At 54.7% G+C, this 26561-nt stretch overlaps 1 protein-coding gene and 1 pseudogene across 2 annotated transcripts in view; both read right to left on the minus strand.

Annotated features, from left to right (window-relative positions):
• Nucleotides 1-6: 6 nt before the first annotated feature.
• Nucleotides 7-26561, minus strand: part of SIPA1L3 (signal induced proliferation associated 1 like 3) — a 232575-nt gene continuing 206020 nt past the window's right edge. The window contains exons 16-23 of one of the 2 annotated variants that reach the window (XM_011372305.2): nt 22063-22284; nt 11599-11764; nt 10591-10837; nt 6937-7080; nt 4031-4166; nt 2409-2490; nt 1079-1220; nt 7-381 (exon numbers count right to left, since the gene is read on the minus strand). In XM_011372305.2, coding sequence (XP_011370607.1) covers nt 1080-1220; nt 2409-2490; nt 4031-4166; nt 6937-7080; nt 10591-10837; nt 11599-11764; nt 22063-22284 — 1138 coding nt within the window. In that variant the 3' untranslated portion in view covers nt 7-381; nt 1079. Of the gene's footprint in view, nt 1221-2408; nt 2491-4030; nt 4167-6936; nt 7081-10590; nt 10838-11598; nt 11765-22062; nt 22285-26561 lie in introns of both variants that reach the window. The other variant, XM_011372306.2, reaches the window with a different exon arrangement.
• On the minus strand, nt 22787-22904 carry LOC111746882 (annotated as a pseudogene).

Genomic DNA, 26561 nt, shown 5'->3' on the forward strand with positions numbered 1-26561 from the left:
AAAAAAAGAAACTGCTCGGTGGACACCGCAGTTCCACGCGGCTGCCCGGCCCCGCCCCTTACGCCGCTGTAGGGCCGGCGAATCCTGCGGTCTGCGCAGCAAAGGCTCCCTGGGGAGTGCGGCGCGGGTGTCGCGGGTGTCCCAGGTCTGCCCCTCCGTGGGGACTGCGTGAGGGCAAAGGGAAAACAAAAGCGGAGCGGAGATGAAGGCTGTTTCTCTCCAGCCCTGACCCGGGGGCTCCGTGCGCCCCTCGGGGTGCCTGGAAGAGGCCGTGGCTGTCAGCCGCGGCTGGTGGCCGTGGCGGCTCTGCCGCTGGGCCTGGCGGGGCGGGAGCTCGAAGGCGGAGGGGCCCAGGCGCTGTGGCCTCCGGTGGTTGAGGAGCTGATAGAAAAAGACTGTATAAACGGTGTGCAAATCGCTGCCCCCTCAAAGCAGCTGACTGTGGATGCTGCTGCGGTTTCCCCTCTCCATCCTGGGACACCCTCCACCCCCCAAAATAACTGACGTTCTAAGAAAGTGCTCCTGACTGCTTTTTGGAAGGATGGGATCGGGAGGGGATGATGTCTGTGCTTCTCGGAGCTGGTGCACCAGGGACTGAGCGCCTTCCCATCTCCACAGGGGCCCTGACCTCTCTGGCTGCTGTCACGCTGTGACAGCTCATGCCGGGGGGCTGGGCCCCACAGGCCCCAACTCTGTTGTCCGAGGTGAGGAAGCCTGGTTTCTGAACTCCTGGAGCAGACTTGCTCCTGCCCTCCCTCTCCCCCTCCTACAGCTCCTGATGGCTTGGTCCTAGGAAGAGGCTAGATGGGGCTGGCAGGATGGGCCCCTGGGACTGGTGTGGCCAGGGTCTGACCCCCAGGGACCAGAGATGACCAGTTCAGAGGGAGGCCTGAGACCATGTCACCCACTGAGGCTCGAGGGCCATGAGCAGACTGCAGCTCACAGCCCCGGTGAGGCCTCCCTCAGGTTTCTGTGTCCACGGGGGTGCGGTGGGGCCCTGGTGGAGTGCCTTGGCCACACCTGCCACCAGGAGTCCCCAGCTGCCTGGGCGGAGGGGCAGGGGCGGCGGCCTCCCCACCTCAGAGTTCCTTCTCCCTGCAGAAGATCTCGGCGAACTTGCGCAGCTGCTCACTGGCAGCCTGGGACTCCTCCTGCAGCCGCTGGTTGTTCTGCCGCAGGCTGGCCACCTCCGACTGCAGCACCGCCTTGTCCTGCTTCTCCTGTGGGGGTGGGGTGGGCATCAGGGGGCGGCCAATGGCTCCCCAGGGCCTGTGAGCCAGGGCTCGGCTGTGGTTTACAGCTGGGCTGCCAGGGTCCAAAGCCCAGCTCTGCTTCTTGACAGCTGGGTAACCCCGGGCAAGTTATGGCATCTCTCTGGGCCCCAGCTGCCTCAACTCTAATACGGGTGGTTGAAAGGTTTCCCTGAAGTCACACATGTCACCCTCAAAACCACCCCAGGACTTGGGGAAACCCAGCCCCACACGGCAAATAGTAGCTGGGGTATGGACAAGGGGCTGCTTAAGTGGGCTCCGCCGCCTCCCCGGAGACGCCCTTGCAGGATGACATAACCCTCAGAGGTAGTGACTTGTCCAAGGTCCCGTTAAGTGGTGGGGTAGGATCTGAACCTGGGCTCTGTGATCCCTTGTGATCCCTGTGCTTGAGACTCGCATATTATATGCTGCCACGTTGTGCCTTTTACCCCAAAGTATATAAACTGACAAGTAAAAGTCTCCTCTGCCCTTATTTCTCCTCACTCTGCCACACCCTGGAGATAAATACAATAACTCAACTGTTGCCTCCCAGGGAGTCCTCTGGATGTGTTAAATATTAAACGCCCATGGATGTTACACTTTATTTTTTAAGCATGATGATGTCCTAGAACAGTTCTACAGCTTGTTTAGTTACTTACTAGACTTCTTTTGTATACGAGTAACGAGAGTTCTGGGATTATTTCACTTGGCTACAGAACGTCCTGCTCACGCGGGTGGCCCGTCATTTATGTCGCGCTCTGGGCAGGGGCGGCTGCACGGGCTCCACCGATTCCTGCCAGCAGCGCGGCACTGAACGTCCTTGCTCACGGCTTTCTTTATGCTCATGTGTGAAACTGCGGGACAGATTCCCACGAGTGGGACTGCTGGGTCGACACGGTGCGCAACGCCATTTCTGATATTGTCCAAATGCCCCCCCCAAAAAGGTTAGGCCAGTTTATTCTTGCGCCAAGGATGTGTGCTCACCAGCCTTCGGCAGTGTCACCTCTTGCTCTTTATTCATGACTACGTTCGAGGCTGGGTGGCCTCCCTGAGTAGAAGGGGCGGGAGGGACAGGTGCCTCGGCCCCGCTGTCCCCGGGTGTCTGGGAAGCGGATGGGGCAGGCGCGGGCTGCCCGAGGCGCTGCCCGGTGGCCTTACCTTCTGCAGGTCCGTGTGCAGCTGCTTCAGCATCACTTCCAGCTGGTACACCTTGCCTGTCAGATCCAAAGGCGGCTCCTCGCTGCAAAGACAGCGGACAAGGTCAGGCCCCTCTCATCTCCGGGGTTCCAGGGAGGCCCCAGGAGTGTGGAGGAGAAGCTCTGGGGGAAGTCAGAAGCCGGCCCTCCTGGCCACGCTCCACCCAGCGAGGACACCTGTGCGTGTGGATGGGGTCACGGGAGCACCAGGCCCGGCGACGGCTGTGCGTGTGCCTGCCCTGGAGTGCGCCTTCCGCGGAGGACGGGCCGCGCGTGCTTAGAGAGAAACTGATCCTATGGGTGACCCTCATGTGGCACGAGACGACCCGTCCCACAGACATCCACGGTGCCCCTGCCAGGCCTGTGCACTGTTCCAGCACACGAGGCACGGTAGTGGACGAACCAACGTGAGGGCCCGCCCTGTGGACGGGACCAACAGAAACAGGACTGATCTGCGCAGATCGTCCAGCACTGGGCCTGCCGGGCCCATGCAGAGAACGGGCAGCCCCTTCCTGCAGGAGGCTCCACTGCGCGTGGTGGGAGGCAGGCGAGGGGGGTGGGCTACAGCAGACGAAGGGAGGCTAGGCGTCTCAGCCCAAGGAGGAGAGAGGACTCGGCCCTCTCGCCCCCTTCCTTCCTCCAGGTCCTGGATCCTGGGGACCAGCAGCTGTAGGGGGAGGTGGGAGGCAGGTAGAAGGTCGCCAGGTCAGGGGCGACGGGAATCCAGGAGCGTGCCCAGAGGCCGCAGGTCCCTCCATTTCCACTTGCACTGTTCCGGCCCTCGCCACAGCGGTGGCACCATCTCTAACTGCCGAGCTTTTGTAATTACTGTCGGGCTGCATTTTGGTGGAGGTTGTGTCCTGAAGCCAGCGTGGGAAGCAAACAAGAGTCAAAATGACCCTGAAAAATCGATCGCTTACACTGCCCACAAGGTCCAGGGCATGGCACGGGCCTGCACGGGGAGATGTGCACACGAGTGTGAAACGCGCTATTTACATCCAAGACTTGCAAACATGCCATTTCCATTCTCTCTCCCTCTTTTAAATTTTATTTCCTGCCAAGACAGTGCAAAGATGACAAATGCGACATGTCTGTCGCTGTCCTCCTCCCTCTGCCAGGAAGCCTGATGAGGGCAAGGTTCCCATCTCAATCACCCCCAGGTCCCCAGATTGCCCAGCAGGGACTTGCTAGGGACGAGGTGAAAGGTGAATGTCAGGTTAAGATTCGCACCGTTTGGGAACGTGCAGAGGAAGTGACCCAGGAGCAGACAGAGGGGACGACGGGGGGGCACAACTTAGCATTTTTCGAAGCTGGAAGTGAAGCAACTGTGGGTACTGATTACAGCATGTGTACACCCCACCCTGAGGACGGGGCTGCCTCTGACCAGGTCGCTGCTGGGCCCAGTGCCCGGAGAACTCCAATCCGTGAGGTGAGGGAGGAGCCGCTGCCCGGCTACTGCAGGCAGGGTGGCAGGTGACCTGCAGCAACTACTTGTCACCCGGGTGTCTTTCTTGCACTGCGCAGGCCTGCCGCCTGCAGGGACTCGGGTTGCTGGGCCCCTGGGTCCTCCCAGGAGAACCTTACCTCATGGTTGGGGTGGTCCTGGGGGTCGGGGGCCCCCTCTCCAGGCTCAGGTGGCTGTGGACAGGGCTGTGTGCAGGTGGCACATCCGGGCTCAGGGCTGGGTCGTTGAGAGAGAACAGCGAGACGGCTCTTTGCACTGGCGGACAGAGAGGAGACGGTCAGCAGGGCGCCAGGTCCCCGCGTGACGCTCTTCTGCACGCCCCGCCCGCTCGAACCTCGACCAAGCCCCCGTCACACGGGCACTGTGGGGGCATTCTTGCCATACAACCCAACGAAATGACGCGTCGACAAAGTGCCATCGCGATTCTGAGTGAGCCTCTAGACACAATGACCCGTTTCAACAAAATTCAAGGGAGAAACAAGTTAAATGACAGTGTGGGGAAGTAAACAACCCAGTTCAGAACCTGGCCCGTTCTCAGCACAAATGACCTGCTTTCATCAACAAGGAGATGGCAGGAAAAAAACGGCCCCAAGTGGAGGGGCTGGGGCTCTGGGACGAGTACGTGAGGGTTCACTGCACTCTGGTTCCGAGAATGTCTGTGAAATTCCAAACGCAGACAGAAACACGACACAGCACCGTGGACGCCGAGGAGAGGAGGGAAATCGCGGGGCTGCTGGTGGAAGCGGACGATGGGTCCCCAGGCACGCTGCGGCGGGACCGTTAGGGGATCTTTCTGTAAAGGCGAGAACTGGCGGCAGCCCCGACGCACCAAGGAGCCAGCTCAGTGAGCCCTGGGATACGTCGCCAACAAGGGAATGTGAGGGGGGTGAAGACCCAGGAGTGGGCCTGCGTGAGTGCCCCAAGGGACGGGGCCCGCCAGGAGCCGAGAAGCACGTGCTGGACACGCACTGCCACCGGCAAAGGCGGCTCCTGATCAACTGTACGTTTCTCTGCTCGCAGGACAGACCAGTCAAAACGCTTCACTCAGATCCCGCTGACACTTGGCCGCATTTATTCCTTCTCGCTCGTGTCTGCGTGTGTGCACACTCCCGTGAGAGGGAACTGCCAGCATCAGGGGAGTTTACTACACTTCTCCAACACGCAAGGACACTCTGGAAGTTCACATTTATACAGGACGACTGTCTTGAAATCTCCGCAATTCTCTAAATGATATCGTTTATAGCTGTTGTTTTCTATCTTGGATTTAATATCTATTCTCTTTGAAAATATTTTTCTATGAACAATTTCACGCATGCCCCACAGCAGAGAAAACAGCACCACGAGCCCTCGCAAACCCGCCATCCGTTTCGACAATTCCCAGCCGACTGGCTTCCTCGCCTGCCCTTCCTTTGCTTTTTCATCCTGCAACACTCCTCTCTGCTGAGGTTTAACTGACAGGAAATAAACTGCACATGTTGAAAGTGTCCAGTCTGGCCAGGTGGCCGAGCCTCAGTTTCCTCGTCTGTAAGTGGGAGCCCTAATCCAGTCCTCAGACTGGAGACCGGAAGAGACGCTGTCTGTGACGTGATGAGGCACCGGCTAGTGGGGATGCTCCAAATGTCACCATCTCCGAATGCCACCATCATCGTGGCTGTGGTCACCCCTCCCCCGCCCAGCCTGTGGGGTCTCTGGAGGTCACACCCACCTGCAGGCTGGGCCTCTGCCTGGCAGCCACCGCCCTGTGGTTCCCAAGTGTAAGGCTGGGGGAGACCAGAGGCCAGGCCTCGTTTGCTCTGACCCCTCTCCCTGCCCCCTTGCCGGCCTCCCTTAGAGGTCGGACTGCCTTCATCCTGTGGTCAGGGGAGGCTGCGGGACAGGACGGAGGCAACGGACAGAAGTAAACGAGGGTTTCCTCCAGGGCCACCCGCCAGATGTGGACTGGCTCAGTGTGGAAAAATGAAGGACTATATGGGTCTGGTTTAATCAATCTGTGCCAGACTTGTGCTGGGCACCGAGTGGTGACAGCCCCAGGCCCTGCCCTCCTGGCCCAGTGGGGAGACATACCCATCATTAGACAGCGACAGCCCAGACTGGTCAGGGCAGGGATGTGGGGGGCAGGTAGAGGGGTCAGGGCTGTGGGAGCCCAAGGAGGTGCCTGATCCAGACTATCAGGGAGGGCTTCCTGGAGGAAGGACAGCAAAGCTGTGGCCTAAAGAATGAAAAATGAGCCAGAAGAATATGTTCGTGTCTGCTGGGGATCCCATGAGTCCCACTTTATAGATGAGGAAACAGAGGCCTAGGCAGGTAAAGCCGTTTGTCCACGGCCACATGGGAAGAAAATGGCAGACTGCTAGCTGTGCCTGATGATCTGTTTTCCTTTTCTAGTAATAAGTCCCAAATTTTAGCTGGGCACATGGCCTCATTTCCTAGCCTGCCCTGCAGCTAGGCGTGGCTGTGTGTGACTGGCCAGTGGAAGTAAGCGTAGGAGTGAGGCCTTGGGGAGTATCCTGAGGGAGGGACGTGTCCTTCTCTCTCCTGCTGGTGAGAGCTGGACGCCGTGGCCAGGACCCCAGCAGCCCCACTGAGGGCGAGGCAGCCGCGCCTTCGTGCTCTGTGGAGTCCCACACTTGCCCCGGGAGGCCCGCCCTGGGCATTTTCACCTGTGTAAAACTCTGTGTGTTTAAGTTACTGTTAACTTGGATTTTCTGCCACTTGCGGCCAAAGAAAAGCTAATCGCAATTTGGATTGCTACAATTTTGCCCTGTAATAATAAAATAGGGGGCTATCTGTTGAGGGCTCATTCCGTGCTTAACGTGTTGTACGCACACTGTGGGCACACTCACGTCCCTTATTTGTAGACAAATGGAGATCAGAGAAATGAAGACAGTGAGTGAGTAATAGGGAAGGCAGTGTCCCCTGCTCACCCCGATTCTGGAACCCGAGCGCATCCCCCCTTCGAAGCTCCGAGGCCCTCCAGTGATCCCTCTAGAGCACAGAGGGGCAGGGTCTGGTGCGGGGCGCCTACCCTCGTACGCCTTGGCTGCGTTGACCAGGCTGGACCACTCGAGGCCAGCAGCCGTGTCGGGCAGTGGCATCATCCCGGGGTCGAGGCGCCGCAGCGGCCGGTCCCGCCCATCGGCCAGCGAGAGCTCCGAGGCTGAGATGGTGGCTGGGTGGGGAGAGCGGAGACGGGGAGATGGGTAAGAATGACCACGCAGAGGAAACAAAGGAGCCAATGCGCTGCTTTATGCTTTGTATGTAATTATGCAACATTATGTAATTGTTATAGCATTAAATATAATTAAACGTACGCTATACTTATTAGATGACAAATGCCAGAGAAAACATCTAGCAGGGTAGGGGAGGGGAAGCGTGTCAGACAGTTATGTGGGTACGATTTTAAACTTGGTACTTGGGGAGGCCTCGCTGTGAAGATGGCGCTGCACGAAGCTCTGAAGGAGGGGAGGGAGCGAGCCGGGAGGCACCGTGAGAAGAGCATTCGGGCGGATGGAGCGGCCGGTGCGAGGCCCCCAGGGCGGGAGGGTGCCCGTCGCCTTAAGGAACACTGAGGCAGCCCATGTGGCTGGGACAGACGAGAGGCAGAGTGGTGGGAGGTGAAGTCAGAGGTGGCAGGGCTGGACTGCGTGGGGCCTTGTGGGCCGCGATGAGGCCTTCATCCCTTCCCGAGATGGAGCCACAGGACGGCTCTGCGCAGGGAGGGATGTGACCCAGTGCAGTGTTCACAGGGTCCCTCTGGCTTTGCTCAGGGGACAGATGGTGGAGGTGGAGTGGGAGCCGGGAGCAGGGAGGAGGCTGCTGTGATGGCCCAGGACCAAGTGGGGCTATAGAGGGACAAGTGGGCAGATCCTGGCTTTATATCGTGGGTGGAACCAACAGTATTTCCTGAGAGTGGATGTGGGTGTGAGACAGACGGGTCCAGGATGACGTCAAGAGTTTGGAGCTGGTACCGAGATGGGGAAGACTGGGGGTGGGATCAAAGTTTGTTCCTGGAGGCCTGGAATGGGAGATGCCGTGAGATGCGCACAAGGAGCCAGGGGATGGCGCTGGCCGTGGGAGTCTGGAACGGAGGAGCGACTGCCAGATATATTTTGGGTGGTCTGTGTCTGGACAGTGTTTTGGGTCACCATGGGGAGACCTGGTGAGTTTGGGCAGAGAAAGAAGCCCCTGAGCTCTGAGGGTGCTGAAAGAGACAGCACAGGCAGTGCGCTAACAGCACCATTTGCTGCAGCCACTGAGTAAGTCCCATGTGCCGGGCTTAGATCCTGCACTTCAGCTCACTGATGTCTCACAGCCCCTAAAGGGGAGGGGACAGAGGAAGACAGTGAGGCACAGAGAGGCCAGCAGGTGCCTCGGGCAGGAAGGGCTGGGCCTGGCTAAGCCGGACCCACTCTGTGTCCCGAGTGTGTCCTATTGCCAGGTATTGCGCTGGGTGCTACGGGGACATCTAACAGCCTCGCCTCCACTTAGTGAGAAGGTACCATCATGACCCCGTGTTGTGTGGAGGGGGACATCGAGGCTCACTCTTGACAATGTTGGAACCCTGTTCTCAGGCACAAACCTGACTCGTGACGGATTAAAATGCCTGCTCCAGATGATAAAATGCTAACAAAAAAAATGAATAGCTACTGTTTTTTTCAGTATTTACTACATGTTAGGCATTACGCTAGCTTTTCCATGCACTAACTTGTTTGATTCTGATTTTTTTTTTTAGTCCACATTTTACCATCCAAGCAACAGGCAGAGAGGTGACACCTGTGAGTGGGGGACCTGGGCCACACTCAGGTGGCCCAGCTCTCTGCTGGATAAGTGAACGTTGGGGGAACGCCACTAAGGCCCTGACCACCGCTGTGCTCGGAGTCTCCAGCCTGCCTCATCCCGCTGAGAGCTGGCTGGGGCTGCCCAGCGAGGAGGCAGTGGGTGCTGCTGTGAACTGCTCCTTGGTGAAGCCCAGGCCCAGGACTCCGGCTGTGCTGAGGGCAGACGCCACTCTCCCAGGCTTGGGGGTGGGGGTGGGGACGGGGAGTCAGATGGGCAGAGAGCTGTCTGTGCTTTGAGAGACAGAGGGCTCTGCTCTTAGGGCATCTCTGGTCCAGTGGAGGAGACAGACCCATTCTCACATAGTGACAGTCCAGACTGAATAGGGTTATGATGGGGAAACAGAAGGCAGAGGGATCAGGGATGGGATGGGGGCAAATCAAGGGGCGGTGGGGGAGGGAGGACTTCCTGGAGGTGGCGGCAGAATCTGAGTTGAGATGAAAGGATGAGGTAGAGCGAGTCAGTGGCATTCCAGTCTGTCTCGTCTGTGCCTCTCCCTTAGGCACAGACACGGCAGTAAGGATGAGAGGCAAAGAGAGGAGATGCAGAGGGAAGCTTAGGGAAGCTCGAGATATTCCCACTGAAACTCGGTCCCACTGGGCAGGGCTGTTCTTTAACGCGCTCACCGCTATGTGCCCAGCGCCTGGAGCAGAGCCTGGCCCACAGCATTGTGGAATGAAGGTAACGAAGGGGTGGGTGCGTGCTCTGGAGTGTAAGATGGGGAGATGACCCCACTTGGGGCGTAAGACAGACCTCCTGGGAAGAGCAAAAACTGAGCAAAGCCTTAAGAGAAGCAGGAGTTACCGAGAACAAAGCTGGGGGCACAGCATGGCCGGCAGAGGGAACAGCTACGTAGAATGCCCTGAGGAGGGAGAGTCTGGTGGAATGGAGGGTCTCAAGGAGGGAACTGTGGAGTCTGGGAGCTGAGGTGGGACCCTGAAACAGCAGGGCAACAGGGAGCCAATGGGAGAATTTTAGGTGGGGAGACAGACCCTTTCAAAAATGTCCTAGAGCCTCCTCCATCCCACCCTGTGACGCTCTGTTTGGACGGTATAGGACTCAGCCCCTCAGTGGACACTCTTGCGGGAGACGCGTCTCAGGAGTCCGGAGTTGTCTGCATGACGTACCACACCCAGAGAGGCCAGGCAGCACCTGTCCTCACCACCCAGCGTCCCGCAGGGAGGCGATGGAGCCTTCCTAGCTGCGGGGTAAAGGACCACAGAGCCTCTCGTTGCTCTTCACGCTGCCCAGGAAGTGCCGCCCTGCCTTCCACACCGCCCTTTGGTTTGGAACCTTCCGACGTGGAGAAGGAATCTGAGACTTCCTGATGGGGGCCGTGCACACAGTGCCTTTGTGGGGGACACTCAGTGAACATTTGCTGGATGGATAAAGGGATGGATGAGCCACAAACTGCACCCCCTTACTTGGAGAGCTGGCAGACGTGGAGAGGTTGAAAGGTAGATCAACACTCACAAAGTATCTGCTTGGTGCTGGGCAGGGAGCAGGGGTGGGGGGTTGGCTGATGTGGACTCCCGAGGCTCAGTGATGCACCCTCCAGTCTGCACCTGGAGGGACCTCCCATTTTGGTGTCAGAGGACCCCAATCCTTGGGTGCTTCAGACTCCCAGGTGACCCAGGAGATCCCCGAGGTTTGGCCAACGATCCCTTGGTCAGTGCCCACCCACAGGGCCCCCCGAGGCTCGTGTGCCTCCCAGTTCCCTCCCTCAGCGGACTCTGACACCGATGCCCTCTAGCCTTTGACCTCTAGGCGACCCGCACACCTGGCCCCCTGCTTCGTGACCCTGGGGTGATGCCCCCGCCAGCCCCCGGGTGCCCAGACTCACATTTCTTCTCTGGGAAGCTGCTGGCGGTGGCAGGGATGGTGCTGGGGCCACCGCCAGGCGGGTGGGGGTGCTGGTGCTGGCGGCGGGCGGGCAGCGTGCTGGAGGGGAAGGCGCAGGTGCTGGTGAAGAGCACGTCGCTGGGCAGGCCCGCCTCCAGGCCGGCAGGGCTGGCGAAGCTCGGCTCCCGCCGCCCGCTGCACAGACTCTCGTCGGACAGCGTCCGCTGCAAACTCTTCTGTGGCGACTGCTGCCGAGACAAGGGGGGCGCGTGGCATGGTCACGGCCTCCTCCACGGCCACCACCCTCGGGGGCTCCTTCCCATCCCGGACGTCTGTGGCTCTTCCCATCCAGCATCCATTTCTGCCCCCTTTCTGGTCAGAGTACCCCAATTTTCCCCTGGAGATTCGTCTTCCTCCACTTAAAGCCCATCTGGGTCTGGAGGGACAACTCCACCCCCAGTTCCAGGTAAGGTTAGGGAAGGCGGTGTGACCCAAGCTGGCCCAGTGAGAGCCAGTCGTTGCTAGGGACCGCTGGGGACAGGGTGCTGTCTTCCCCAGGGCTATGGTTTGCGAGATAGAGCCCTAGAGAGATTGGGGCCACCTCGGTCCCCTAAGATAGTACCTGCCTGAGAGCATGGCCAATCACAAGTAGGCGGGGACGGAGGGGAAGAGGAACCAACGAAGCCCCCTATTGTGGCCCGTGGGACCCCCTCGCTCTTGGTCCACGTGGTTGGGTGGGTGGGGGCTGCTCCCACCCTGAGCTCTGTGAGGACGTGAGCGCCTGTAACAGCATCCCTTCCAGTCCCGAGGTCACTAGTGAGGAATAAATCCCCCGCGTGCCTGCCAAGCCAGTTCACACTGTGATGCCCTGACTGCTGGTCACGAAGCCACATACATCCAAACAGGGCTGACGGGCCGAGGGATGGAGCCCCGGCAGGAAGAGGCTGCAGTGACCGTGGCGGGGGGGGGGCCCGTCCTCCCTCGCCCTCCCACACGGCCCGCTACGCACGCCCGCGTCTCGCTCCTGCTCTGGTGCCAGGTTGTCCATGATGATGAGCTTCTTCAGATCGTCCTCGATGGTGGACTTGTAGTTTTTCCGTGGGGAGCGGAGGTCCCGGAGGGACGCCCGCAGCCGCGGTTGCCCAAAGACGTTTTTCGTGTTGGTGTCCACCTGCCTGGAATGAGAGGGTCGGGGTCACGGGGGTCTCGGGGTGGCTGAAGTTGCTTCTCGAAGACGTCCTGACCCGAGGAGGCTCGTTCCACCCTGAGCTCTGTGAGGACATGAGCGCCTGTAACAGCATCCCTTCCAGTCCCCTGAGGTCACGAGTGACTGCGGCCTTCTGCATCTCGCCTGGCGCGGGTGTGACAGACGGACCCTGTTTGTTCTCCATTCACTCGCCCCACACGTGCTTCCTGGGAGCAGACTACATGCCACACCTGTTCCAGGCATGGGGGCGGCAGGGAACATGGAGCTGCCCGCCAGTCGGGGAGCTGACGGTGGGCAAATGAACAGAAAGAGATCCCAGAATGTGAGGGAGAGAGAGGTGTTCGGAAGAAAAATAAAGCCGGTGCATGGACAGGGACGAAGGGGACGAGGACGGCTTTTCTGAGGGGTGACATCTGAGTGAAGCCTGGAGAGAGGAAAGAGGGGCCCACGGGGTAGGAGGGGACTCCATGCAGGGGAACGGCTGGCGCTGGGCTGAGGCCAGAACCGGCTCTGCTGGGCTTGAGGAGTGGGGGCGGTGGGGGGGGCCGCAGGGCGGAGTGGATGAGTGAGGGTGGGTGGTGGGAGGCGAGGTCTGGGAGGGTCCCGGGCAGACTGTGTGGGAACCCCTGGGCCACCGTGGGGACTTGGGTGGTGTGCGGGGAGGCTCTGCGGTTCTGAGCAGGCGAGCGCTGGGTCCTGATGCACATTTTCGAAGGATCGCTCTGTTGCTGGTCAGAAAAGCGAAACTCACAGCGGGGGGCGGGGAGGGGGCGGGGGGGAGAAGAGTGGGAGCAGGGAACAGTGAGAACGCTCCTGCAGTCAGCAGGTAAGCGTGACGGCGGCCCAGACCAGGGCTTCCAGCCACAGAAGACGGACGGGGCCTCGCAGGGGGAGAACCCTCAGGGGGACCGGTTCCCAGGGGCAAGTGCTGGGCCGCAGGTGGCAGACCTCTGGCCTGGGGGTTTCAGCCGCTGTCACCAGCTCTCCCTAGCCTTGGTCTCCTCACCTGTCCTATGGGGTAAGAGAGTTCATGCACCAGGAGGTGACTGGGAGGGTCCAGAGACAAGGCACCTGCACCCTGGGGGGAGGGGGGGTGGAGCTCCCCAACACTCTCCCATCCCCCCTTGCCCACTCGGCCTCCCACTCCAGAAGTAGGTCTGTGAGCCTGGGTCACTCTGATCACCGCCCTCTTCTACAGCGTTCCCAAAGCGGACCCCGCAGTGCCTTCTCGAACACTCTGTGGTCCACAAGCCAGAGGCGCAGCCTGGGGTTAAAAAAGCAGGAGACTTGGATGCAGACAGGCCTGGGGTTGATTCCTGCCTCTGCTTCTTCTTGCTGTGTGACCCTGAGCAAGGCCCATCACCTCTGATCCGTGGTTTGCTCATCAGTAAAACACGCTGACCTCACGGTGTTGGGGGGTTCACCTCAAAACATTCGTTCGGTGCTTTGAGTGAGGGCTGCTCTTCTAACGGTTTGCTTGAGGCTGGCTGGCACCCGAGCTGCACACACCCCTCCTCCTGCTCCCTTGCCCCCTCTGCTGGCTCCACAGGCCACCGTCCCACAGCTTCCCGGCCCGCCCCTGGGGCGCGGGGTCCTCCACTCCGGAGACTTCCCGAGGCCTCTCTCCTCCTCCTTCCGACTCTGGCCTTTGGGCTCAGGTCTTACTTCCCTGGTGAAAACTGGGCCCCTGACCTGAGGTGTCACCACGCCGAGGATAGAAAAAGCAACAGCGAACAGGAACACAGCCCTCACCGTGCAGCAGGCACCATCACCACCCCGAGGACTCCACGTACACTGTCAAACCTGCACGGCAGCCCTCCCCACGAGCCACTGTTACTATCACCCATTGCACAGACGGGAAACTGAGGCATGGAGAGGTAAAGTGACTATACAGTACTTATCCCAAATCGCACAGCCTGTGAGTGGAAGAGTCGGGATTCCCACCAAGGCCGCCAGGCTGCAGAGCCTACAGGGCGCTGCTGTGCTCACTGCCATGTTGACATCACAGAGACGGCACGTAAAAAGATGTATGGCGTGTGGGACATAATCACATTTGGTTAAAAACATATACTTTCACATGCAGAAAAAATTCTGGAAGAAATGAACAACGATTACCTCTGGGAAGCAGGAGTCATTAGAAGGTAGAAAAACGGACTTTTACTTTTCATCTGATGCCCCCTCCTGAACTGTCTGAATTTATTTTACCATAATCACGTGTTATGACAATAACAATAATGATAAAAACTAGTTTTTAAAAAGCTGACATCTAGACTTCATCATTTTTTACTTAAGAAAGAAAAAAGAATCTTTGAACTTATGAAGAAATAAGATTCTCGGGCTCCTGAGGGTTTTGAAGTCTACATTTTCTTTCTCATTTTCTCAGCTGCCAGCTCTGGGATTTTAACAAAGGGAGGAAGAGAGGGTGGCAAGTTTTTTCTTGTTAGGTCATATTCCTCCCCAAATTAGAATTCCAGGTCTAGGGTAATTCTGGTTCTGTTGGAGTGCCTCTGGGCAAATGAAGAGCTTTAGATCCAAGAGAGAAACAGAAAGACACAAAGAGATTTATACACCTGGAAGAGAAAATGCTCCTCCCATGGGAGCTGGAAGGGGACCTACCGTTGTCCCTTCCCTTTAGGTTCCTCTGTTTCCCAGAACGTCCTGCACAGGGGAGCGTGTGGCTCAGAGCGAGGCATGCCTCGTGCTCTGCCCAGCGACCTGGGGAGAGGGCAGGCCAGGCCTTCGGCGTGAGAGAGGGCGCCGTCCACGAGGCCCCCCCCGGAAGGGGTGTAAAAGGCCTGCTGAAAATCTTAAAATGAGCTCTCCGCGCCCTAGGAGCCCTACTTCTGGGAACGTGTCCTGCAGAAAGCCCTGCATCGATCCCCGTGTGCCCTGAACAAGGTCCTGTCTTTGGAGCAGACGCAGGAGCAGCCAGCAAGGGAAGGGCGGGGCCCCACGGAACAGACCGTCCAGCGGCTGAGGAGTGGAGCCAAAATCCACGCCGTGGAAAGAGGTTCACCCCGATAAATAGGTCACGGGAATGAAGAAGTGCTGTTTACAGTGTGAAATCATTTTTACAAAATAAAACTGCACATAGCTTAGTTCCACGTGTTGAATTTCACCAAACTCAGCTCCAAAACCAGGTATGTGGAGAATTCACTTTCTAAAAACCTTCCTCACCACAGCCCACAAGGTCCCAAACAACTGTCCTGCCCGCCCCCGCCCCCGCCCCCGCCTTCACCTTCCACACAGGCCTCCCAAAGTTCCTTCGGCAGACTAGGCAAGGTCCTGCTGCTCGGCGTGCCCTCCCAGCATTCCCCACGAATGGCAGCTCCTCACCCGCCCAGCTTAGCTCAAATGTTACCTCTGCCGAGGGGCCTCCCCTGACCACTTATGCTCTGGTGCTCCCTCCCAGGCGGGCACACTTGCTCACACAGTCCTGTGCTATTTCCTACTGCGTTCACCTCATGATTATCTGTCGTGTGTACTGCACGTTTGTGGTCCCCGTCCTCACCTGCAGCCTTCTACATTCTGTGACCAGTGTCGGGAACGGGGCCTGCCACATCCTAGGCAGTTACATGTAGTTGTCAAACGTGCACCATGTGGAACCAACCTTCCAACCAACCAACCAACCACCCTCCCTACCTTCTTTCTCCCTCCCTTTACGACAAGCTTAAATGATTTTTTAAAAACAGGAAAAAGTATAGAAACACTTTGAAAGGTAAGCCACAAGAACACGAGTCTTCCTTCCACAATCATTTAGTTTGTGTTCATGTGCTAAGATCTCCTTCCCAGACCCCAGGGCTGCCAGGACTAGCGCACGCTCCTAACTCTACAGTGGAGGCTGGCTCGCCGGAAGGAATCATGCTAGAACGTTCTCCCTGACCCTCGCATCTGCACCTGTCTCGTCTCCTGCAGCTTCCATGGCCTGACACTATTAGTGGGCTGCCGTGATGTGTCTGAAGGGAAAAAGTATGACAAAATTCAGTTTGGAGAGTCAGACTGATCATTTTTGCTCTCAATCTCTTTCTTCTTAAAGAATGTTCCAATGTGTTCTCTAAATTGCAAATTTTAAGCACTACTTTAAAATGGCATTAATTCCGGGTTGGAAAAAAATGGGGCTTGTACAGCTTCTCCCTTTTTCTCAAGATCTCTGGTCTCTGTGACTGTCAAAACCTAACCATCTCCCATGGTTAAAGAGAATGAGATCACCTTCGATTTGTCAATACGGAACCGTCCCCAAGCTATGTGACAGAAAAGGGCAAGAGATAAAGGCAGAAGCGCAGAGACAGGAGGTGACCACAGCATAAGGGGGGGTGGGGGGAGCGCACAGTCCCGCAGCCTGGTCAGTCTGGCCGGTTTCTGGAAGGATGCAGAAGGAAGGACACAATGGCTGCTTCTGGGGAGGGGGACGCGGTGGCTGGGGCCAGGGGCGCAGAGGCTGTTCTCACTGCAAACCTTTTGTACTATTTCTCCCCCTGTGAGTATTTTACGGTACAAAACACAAATGAAGAAAACCACCGGAAGAACATACCCTCCTCTCGACCTTCTGACTGACAGCACTGGACAGAATCTCTAATTCGCCCAAGCTGCCTGAGCTTTGGGTTTTCTCATGTTGTGGAATTAAAGCTCTTACGTTAGAAAAGAGAAAGAAAAATCATAAATAAAGCCCTGCAGCGAGGACCAAGACAACAGTAACTTCTTTTCTTCTTGACAGAAGGGCCGACCAGAGGCTCCGACTTGGCTGGGCCTGATCCCAGCTGACTTGGAGTCCTGGCCTCCAACTGGGGCGGCTCCCTCGGGGCCAGGTTAATTAAGCTAATTAGCACCACCGTAGGATGCCTGAGCTGGGGTTCTGCCAAGGGCTGGCAGGATACTCACAGGTCTCTCTCTGTGCCTGAGGCAGCAGGCGGAGTTTCCTGGAAGGATGGCTGGGAGAGGGCCCCGGAGTGGGGGGCAAACCTACTGTGGGGTGCAAGTGCTGGGGAGAGGCTTTCCCCTGCTCCTTCCATGGCTGCACTGTGCTGAACCCAGGGGCCCTGAATCTGAAAAAGGAGGGTGCCCAAATGCCAGGTGTCAACCACCAGATGTCAGTGCCCGTCAGCCTGGCCAATAACAACCGGGCACTTCCCTACGACTCACTGAATCCTCACCCCACCTCTGGATGTACGCACCCCTGTTGTGGACTTCCAAGGCTAGGGACACTGAGGCACAGTGAGTTGAGGACACCAGAACCCACGTCTACCTGATGGTCTGAGCCACCCTGAGATTCACTCATGATGAAAGCAAAGCTCTGTGCAGTGTACGGAGGGTGATATCAGCAGCTCCCGGCGACACGGGCCCTCGCCCAGGGCCAGGACGCCTCGTGGGCTGTATTCTTTCCTCACGGCGACAGGTTCTAGCATCACTTCACTCTGCAGGCGAGGGCGGTGATGAGCTGAGAGCTTCTGATACACCGTGACAGTGAGCCACAACGTGAGCCGACGCGGTCAGACAGAGCTCCCTCTCCCAGGCCCCGGGCTGCCCTTCACATGCATCATCTCACTCACTCCCTCAGGGGCCTGCACGTGGCAGGCGTGACTGGGGACCTTGCTCTCCTACACACCATCCCACAATTAAGGCAACAACAGGAGGCTGTTCCTTGGGGCCTGCCTCCTCCTCAGCGGCCCGGTGTCGCCGGGGCAGGGCCGAAACGCTGTCATCCCCTGTTCTGCAGCTCGGACTCGGTGCTGGGGGTCTCACACGGATTAACTCAGTGAGTCTCCACGACAACCCTGGAGGTAGGGACGATGGTCACCAGTTAAAAGAGAGGGAAATGGGTTAAGGAGGGGGTGAGCAGCCAATGAGGGGTTCCTGTCCTGACCCCCATGCTGTCCTGCCCCTCTAGAGGTTGGGACAGGACAGGGCAACGAATTAAGAGTCCTGGGACAAAGTGGGCAAAACAGGGCTGTCTGGCCACCTGCAGAGGCAGAGCTGCTGGCCTGTCCCCAGCTTTAGCGGGGGCCTGCAGAAGGGCTGAGTGCGAGGGACCTTCTGTGGCAGATGCTCTCAGTTCCCTCAGAATACAGATTCTCTGGCCCTCACTAGCTCACTCTGTCTTTCGTTCACCAAACAGCATGTGCCAAATACAGGCGACGGTTCCCTCTGAGAAACGGATCCTCAGAAAACGCAGGTCACTGCCTTGGATGCTTGTTCTCCTTCAGTCTCTCACGTGACGAGATGCTGTTAGTTATCTTGCTGGGTATAAATCCTGGCTCTGCTACTTCTTAGCTGGGTGACCTGGGTTAGGTACTTCTCACTGTGCCTCGGTTTCCTCATCTGGAAGTGGGAATCCTTCTCGTGGGACAGCAGGTCTGTACGGCCTGAGTGGAGCAGCGGGGCTGAAAGGCAGGGCTCCCTGTGCTGGCTGTGGCCCTTATTATTCCTCTGGGGGATGCACAGCCTCAGTCAGGCTGCTTCTGAATGCGTTAGCGGTCTCTGACCAGAATCGATGGAAAACGAGGCAAAGAAATAGAGTAGACAGATGTGGTAATTACTCCTGGGGGATGAGTTCATAGTATTTGGTGACCTTGTGGGGACAAAAATGACAAAGCCAACAATCATAATATTTGCAGTGATTAACCTTAACCAACTGAGTGAATCTGGGCAAGTGACTTAACCGTTCTGTGCCTGTTTTCCTCATCTGGAAAATGGGATGCAAAGTACCTACACCTCATGGTTCTGTAGTGAGGATTAAATGAGTTAATGCAGGTAAAGGATTTACAGTAGTCCCTGGCAGTGCAGATATCAATAAATGCAGGTAAATCGTTATGCAAAATAGTTCTTATGCTTTGGGATAAAATTTCAGCAAGAGCATCACGCATAGATTAAACAAACATGTTTAATCTCAAATAATTTAGCTGGAAGTGACAATGATGTTTTCTGGAAAACTAGGTTAGGTGACTCAGAAGTGTCTCTGACAATGACAAAGAAAGACACTATCTTGAAAATGCTCAGGGAGAGTTTGAATAAAAACAGCTTTATGAAATGGAAGTATGCAGACAAAAGCGATAATTCTAAATTAACATACTATCTTACACATGTGATTTAAAAATGTATCTATCAATGAATATTATAAGAATCCGTGAAACTATTTTGTGTCCCCAAATATTTTATATATTTAGTTTACATATGTTTATGTAAACATATACCCATTTGTAAAAAGCCTTCCCAAGATCTTATCATTGGGAAAGAGAAGGTGCTTGTTTGTTTAGGATTGTCACGTGTCCAGGTGTATTTCCTGAGCACCCACTATGTACTGGGCCCTGGGTGGGGCTCAGGGTGTCTCTGCTTTCAAAGGACTCTCAGTCCAACAGTGCAACAGAGAGGAAGTCGCTAGCAAATGACCGTCTGACATGCCTGGTGTTTTCATGGTGGAAAGGAAGCAGCATGCGGTGGGAGGGAGGGAGGGATAGTCTGGATGGAGGTTGGGAGGGCCTCTCTGAGGAATGCGTGTCTGTGTTGATACCTGAGGGCTGGTATTATAGGTTCCCCTAGAAAAGATATTCTGAAGTCCTAACCCCCAAGAATCTCAGAATGTGACCTTATTTAGAAATAGCATCTTTCCACAGGTAATCAAGGTAAATGAAGCTATTAAGGTGGATCCTAACCCAGTAAGACTGGTGTCCTTACAAAAAGGCGGAATGTAGACAGAGACCTGCACAGGAAGAAGGCCAGGTGAAGATGAAGCAGGGACTGGGGAGGCACTTGTAAGCCAAGAAATCCCAGGCTGCCAGCAAATCAACAGAAGCTGGGAGAGAGGCATGCTTCTCGGCCCTCAGAACGAACCCACCCTGCTGACACCCTGACCTTGGACTTCTGGCCTCTGGAACTGTGAGACAGTAAATTCTGTTGCTGAGCCGCTCAGTCTGTGGTAGTTTGTCTCGGCGGCCGTAGGACACCAACACGGGGGTAGGGGTAAGCCAGCTGGGGGTGGGGAGTCCCCGGGCAGAGGGAACAGCATGCAGGGGAGGGCGGCCAGAGCCGCTGCCACCATGGATGAGTGTCACAGGGTCAGCAGGGCCTGGCCCTCTGGCCACCCTGAAAAGTGGGGGCCTTGCAGGATCTTGTGGGGTTGAGGTGAGAATGAACGAGATGCCTGGCTCATACACTCGCTGATGAAGCACCCAGGGTGTCTGGTGACCGAGTGTGGCACCTGCTTTCCCGTAGGAGAAATGGGCAGTGAAACAGAGAAAAGTGACAGAATGATGGCAGGGACTATGGCAGGCTGAGAAGGCCCACTGGAGGAGGTGGCATTAGACTGAGCCCCTGTGGAGCCAGCCAGATCTGGGGGAAGAGCACTCAGCACTGGAAGAGCCTCTGCGAAGGCCCTGAGGCCGGCCTGTGCTTGGCAAGCAGCCGGTGTGCCTGGAGGGGAGGGTGTGAGGGGGGAGTGGGAGGAGATGTGGGCAGATCGAGCAGGGTCTGGGCAGGAGTTTGGGCAAAGCACATGGTACAATGGTGCCTGGTACAAAGTATGTGCTCAGTAAACATGAGCCTTTATAATTAATCCTGAGAGTGGGGAAGCTGCTGGAGTTTTAATCAAGGGAACGGAGGATGAAAACCCAGTTTTCAGAGCGCCCTGGCTGGCAGTGAGGTGTGTGAACTGGATTCTCAGTGTGAACTCAGCAGGCTTACCTGCCTGCCACCATCTCCAAGGACCCGCTTCTGTCTCCGGACACCTCTGTTCTCATGAGCTCTGGGTCATCCACACACTTGAATGGCTCTACCCAGGTCACGAGACAATGTTACAAACAGGATGGAGGATGGCACATCTGCTCACACCCAACAGAAGAGCCTTGGACCAGGATTCCCAGGCTCTGATCCAAGCTCCACCCCTCACCAGCTCTGTGACTCTGGGCCTCAGTTGCCTCATCTGTAAAATGGGGTGAATAACAGGTCCACCTCGTGGAGCTCTAACGAGGACTCAGTGAATTTATTCAAGTGCAAGAGCTTAGAACCAAGATTGGCGAATAGCGAGGACTCCGTGAATGTCAGATACCACGTTTGTCTGCCTAAAAACAAAAACCTTTTCTCAACTGCGTACTCTTCTGCTTTACAGCAAAATGCCTCAAACGAGCCACATACATAGCTGCCTCCAATTCTGCCCTACCCTTCTCTCCTGCACCAAGTCATCTCCACGAGGCTCAATGTCACACTCAGGTCTTTGACTGCTCGTGGTCCATCACCCTTGGGCTCTTGGGAACTCATAATGGTTGGGCTCCTCCTCAATGCTCTGAAGCCGGATGGGCCTCAAGCCCTACACCTCCCCTCCTCCCCACCTACACTCCCGGCCTCGGGGAGCTCCTCCAGCCTCATGCCCTCATGCTGACGACACTCAAATTTCTCTCCAGCCCGACTTGTCCCCTGAGCTCCAGACTCCTTATCTGACCGCCTCCTGATGTCTCTCGCACATGGCGAACGTAAGCCATCCAGGACTGAGCTCCGGAGTGTTCCTGCAAGCCTGCTCCTCGGTCAGTCCCATCTCAGATCGAGGCATGTCCACCCTTTGGGGCACGAGCGCTGCTACCAGCTTCCACCGCACCTTCTCTCCCGCCACGGCCCATCTGCCAGCAAGCACTGCCTGCTCTCGTTTCGGAGACTCTAGCCTGAAGCTGCGCCCTTCCCTGTCCTCGGCCTCCACCCTGTTCCTGTACCCTCGTCTCCATCACAGCAGCTCCTGCCCGGTCCTCCTCCTCCTCACAGGCCCTGCCCCACATGCAGCTGCAGGGACCCTGGGAACACCCAACTTAGATCAAGTCCCTTCTCTGCTCCTCACGCTCCCATGGCACCACCTCGCTTATAGCAGATGCCAAAGCCTTTACAGGTGGCTCACAAGACCCTCCGCGACCAGTCCCCATCGCCCCTCTGACCTCATGTGTTCACACTGTCCCGGCCACACCGGCCTTCCTCCTGCAGACCAAGCTTGCTCCTGCCTCGGGGTCTTGGCAGTTGCTATTCCCTCTGCCCGGAATGTTCCTCACGCGGACACCACACTGCACTAGTCACGTCTGACCTACTGAACGCTCTTCTTACTTACCCTCTTTGTTGTCTGTTTCCCCAACCAAAACGTCAGCTCCCCCAGGGCAGGGGTCTCTGCCCGCCTGTTCACAGCTGTGTCAGACTGGCACAGCGTCCGGATGGATGAGTGACTGAGCTGCCACCCTTGCCCTGCCCCGAGATGCCCAGGCTCGGCTCCGGCAGTGACTCACTGGGTGTCCAGGCACTTACTTCTTTGGGTCAGTGAAGGGAAGTGGCCGCGGTGGGGGCTCATCTGTTCTCTTCCACCCTGTTGGGTGCTTATTGCGCACAGGCTGCTTGGAGAAGAAGGACTTGGGGACGGAGGCGGAGAGCTGGAAGGGGCTGGGCTGGGCCAGCTGTGAGGGCCGAGGAGTCTCTGCACTGGCAGTTTTGTAAACCTGAGTGGGGTAGCCAGCCCTCGAGTTCATGTCACTGCGAAGTAAAAATGAAAGAAATCATCAAATCCATCCCACATTTCACAAAACTGATCTGTTTAAATTTACTCTTGGGGAAAAAAAAGTTCGATCATCCAAGAGAGACGCAAATAAATTACCGCTGTGAAAAATTCTATAGCCCCAATCTCAGCCCTGCTAGCACATTTGGTACTTCTACGGGAACCTAAAAAAGTTACCTCTGTAGTGGAGACTCCCACAGGAGACTTCCTGTGTCCTGGGCACTCCTACACATCTGAAGATGGGGGGGTCCCGCCCGCCCGTCTCTAGAGGCAACCATGACTTAGTTTGCTTTATTGTCTTCTTAACCTCCTATGCATTACAAACATACATGTGCATGCAATCAGGGAAATAGGATCTTTTTTGGGAGGAGGAGTAGGTGGGTGGGAAAATTATGTTTTTATATAATTGGGGTTCCATTAATACATTGTTCTGTAACTTGTGGGTTTTGTTCTATTTATTTATTTATATTTATTTTTAAACACCTACCGCACCTGGTATTCCAGGTGGTCTCCCATCCAAGTACTAACCAGGCCCGACCCTGCTTAGCTTCTGAGACTAGATGAGATCGGGTGCGTTCAGGGTGGCATGGCCGTAGACTTCTGAGTTTTCTTTTAAAACTTGAAATATACCTTGCTATGTAGCTCTTCATTCAAGAATAACTGAAGGCTCCTAGAACGCATCAGACACTACTCCCGATGATGTAATCTAAAACCGCAGCTCAACATCCCAAATGCTGAATTCCTGTGCAATTACTGGCATGATGAACCTCATGCTGTTAACTAGGATCCAACTCTTGCGGACCCCACCGCTTACCCCAGTGGGGCAGATTGACTTTTAAAACTTTTCAATAAAATTTCAATTCCATTTCAAGTAAGAGGTATTTAATTAGAAAATTAATGCCCTTGGAGTGTAAGTCAAGAAATCCTTTAAGAAGGTCAATTTAGCAATATTAAGGTGTGAGACTTTTGACTATGACTGAATGAGGAGGTTGGCAAATCCTCTCCCCAGAAAGCACAAAATTGATAAAACAACTACTTCAGCACTCTGGGAATCGACCAAGGGCATGAAACGATCCAAGAATCATTTATGCTTGAAAACTGCTGAACTTCAGGTAAGAAAGAACAGAGGGAGTCTGTGGCCCTTTGGCCTGGAGCTCCTCCCATCCCCCTGCCCGGCTCAGCGAACAAAGAAGTTGTGCCACAGCAGGAGCTCTGGGATAGCATCAAGCACACCAACACACGTGCATCAAGAATTTCAGGAGGAGAAGAGAGGAAGCGGCCGAAGAAACGTTTAAAGAAATAATGGCTGAAAACTCTCAATTTTGATGAAAAACGTTCATTTACACATCTAAGAAACTCAACAAACTCCAAGTAGGATAAATTCAAAGACATTCACACCCAGAAGAACAGCTGAAAGTCAAACACTAAGACAAAAATCTTCAAAGCATTAATAGAGAAAGGATTCATCACATACAGAGAAGTAGCAATATGATGAACTGCTGACTTCTCATTTGAAATGATGGGATGGAATGATACTTTCAAAGGGCTGAAAGAAAACTGTCAACCAAGAATTCTATATTCAGTAAACCTATCCTTCACAAAAATGAAGGCAAAATAGAGATGTTCCCAGATAAACAAAGACTGACAAAATGCATCGCTAGCACATCTGCCTAATAATATACAATAACAGAACCCCTCAGGTTGAAAGGACATGACTGCGGATGTGATCTGAACCCACGTGGGGAAATGAAGGGTCCAAGGTGATAAATTTCTGGGTCAGAATTAAAAGGCTCTGTAAATTTATTTCATCTCCAACTTACTTAAAAGACATGTTATATGAGGCAATAACAGTAACACTATATTGTTGGGTTTATTACATATATGACAAAATAGCACAAAGGATGAGGAGGAGAATGGGGCTGTATCGGAGAAAAATTTCTATGTTTTACTGCAATTCGGTTAATATTAATCTGAATTACACCAATAAGATGGACATTATAACAACTGAAAAAATGGTCAAAAATCAAGAGGAATCTGAAGTAGTATACTTTACAAGAGTACACTAAAATACATTTATTTAACACAAAAAGAGGCAGCAGAGAAGGAACAGAGGAGCGAGATATAGAAAATCGAGAGCAAAATGGCAAATGTGAATCCAATCATTATCAATAATTTCATTTAAAGTGAATTTTTTTTTTTAACGTGAATGTTTAAATACCCCAAACAAAAGGCAGAGATTGTCAAGACTGGATTTAAAAAAAGCAAGCTCTGACTATGTATGTATATGCTTTCTGCAATTTAGCAATGTCTACTAAGAAGGCCAAGGTTGTGCATTGGTGGCGTAACGTCCAGGGAGTCAAGGAGTGTATAACACTGGCAATGGACTTTGTTTGGGGTGGTCAGGAGGGCTTTCCCCAGGAGGCAATGGCGTCTGAGCTGAGAACTGAAGGATGAGTAGCGTCGGTCTAACATCTGACCTCCCAGAAATCCATGCCACAGAAAGGCCTGCACAAGTCCATGGAGGCACATACGAAGATGGACGGCAGTGCTGTGAGTGACTAATCAGGAAGAGCTGGACATGGCCTGAATGTCTTTCATTAGGGGATTAAATAGACCATTCCAACCATACCATATGATTGAAAACTACGCAGCCAATGCAAAGAAAAAGGTCGATTTCTGTGTGTGGATGAGAACAGATGTCTGACTTATAGCAAGTAGAAACAAGGCATGGTGCAAAGCATGCCTCTGCTCTTTTTCTTTTTTTAAATGTACATATATTGTATAATTATTGGGCTTTTTTGGTTTTGTCTTTTTTACAAAAAGGAATGTAGTTTTTTTTCCCCAACTGTGGGTCATGAAAGCAATTTAATGTTTTTTGACCATTATTAAGGTGTGTGTGTGTGGGAAGACGGGGTGGTGAGGGTGGATAGACCAGTATAAAAAACAGCCAACAGCTGGGTTGTAATGTAAAATGCTTTTCCTGTTTGGGGAAATGGTCAAAAACATTGAAAAGAACTAGGGTGATAGAAGTTTGGAGTCAAATCTCTGTGGGAGTGTACACCAAATGATTATCACTGTAGGTAGTAATGGTGGGAGATGTGTACGGAATAGTCAAATGAAACCATATAAATGTCATAGGGCAAAAAGGAAGTGCCATCTGACACCTCAGTCTCCCTCCTCGAGGCAACCCTGGTCCACCCTTTCTTCTCTGAGCACCTGTGCATATACAAGCACCTGTGTGTAAGAGGGAGTGTGTATCCTCCCAATTTTCCTTTATAAACAGGAGCATGTTGTGAGCTTGCTCTGCACCTGGCCTCTACCTTAACAATATGTTCTGGAGCTCTCTCTCAGTCCATATAAGCCCCTCTCTCTTCAGTGGCTACAGCAGGTCCACTCTATGAACATATCGTAAATTATTTTAACCCTAACTTTTTACTTTCTATAGCACATATTTCTCTATCTTGTCATCAGGCATGTTCAACTTTTGTGAGCTGAAGAACATGAGATGATTAAGGGAGGAAGGGAAAAAGGTGAACACATGTCTCTGTGTCTGCCAGCCAGCTCCATGCACTGCCTCTTTCGAGACAGGTTCGCACCCTCTTCAGGCCCTGGGGCAGACACTGTGGGTGTCATCCTAATCCCCCATCACCCTATAAATAATGGCTGATTTTACTCATCCTTTGCTTGAGGAAGGTGATCTGTTACCCAGCCAGAGGGCAAATTCTGATTGGTTGATGGCACCTGTCTGGGATGAGTTTGGGGTGGTCCTGTGATCTACTTCTGGCCAGTGAGACGTCACATGCATGTGTGTGTGAGTGTGGTCTGCTGGGCGACTTCTGGGGCAGATCTCTTTGCCAAAAAAAACAAAACAAACAAAAAAACACTTGCAAAAAACATATCCTCTTCCAGTGGATACTGTGACTATTTGGGTAAATGACAGACTATGAGGGGAGCCACCCTGTAGGCCAACGGAGGCAGAACAATCGAAGAGGAAAGAACCTATATCCTTGAGTCAATAAATTATTCAATCCCTGGGGGCCTCTGGAACTTGGGACTTCACGTTCTGTAAGCTAAGAGCTTTCCTCCAACTGAGCTGGGATTTTGTTACCTACAGCCAACGGCACTGGCATAACTGTGCCCGTCTTCACCCACCACAAGTCTCAGGACTCCTCCTGGGTGTGCTGCCCATGTGTGCGCGGCCCTGAGGCAGGCGTCTCCGATACACCCACGGGCCAGGAGCCACGGAGGAGCCGAG

The sequence above is a fragment of the Pteropus vampyrus genome, unplaced genomic scaffold (genome assembly GCF_000151845.1).
Source record: "Pteropus vampyrus isolate Shadow unplaced genomic scaffold, Pvam_2.0 Scaffold203, whole genome shotgun sequence".
Taxonomy (NCBI): domain Eukaryota; kingdom Metazoa; phylum Chordata; class Mammalia; order Chiroptera; family Pteropodidae; genus Pteropus; species Pteropus vampyrus.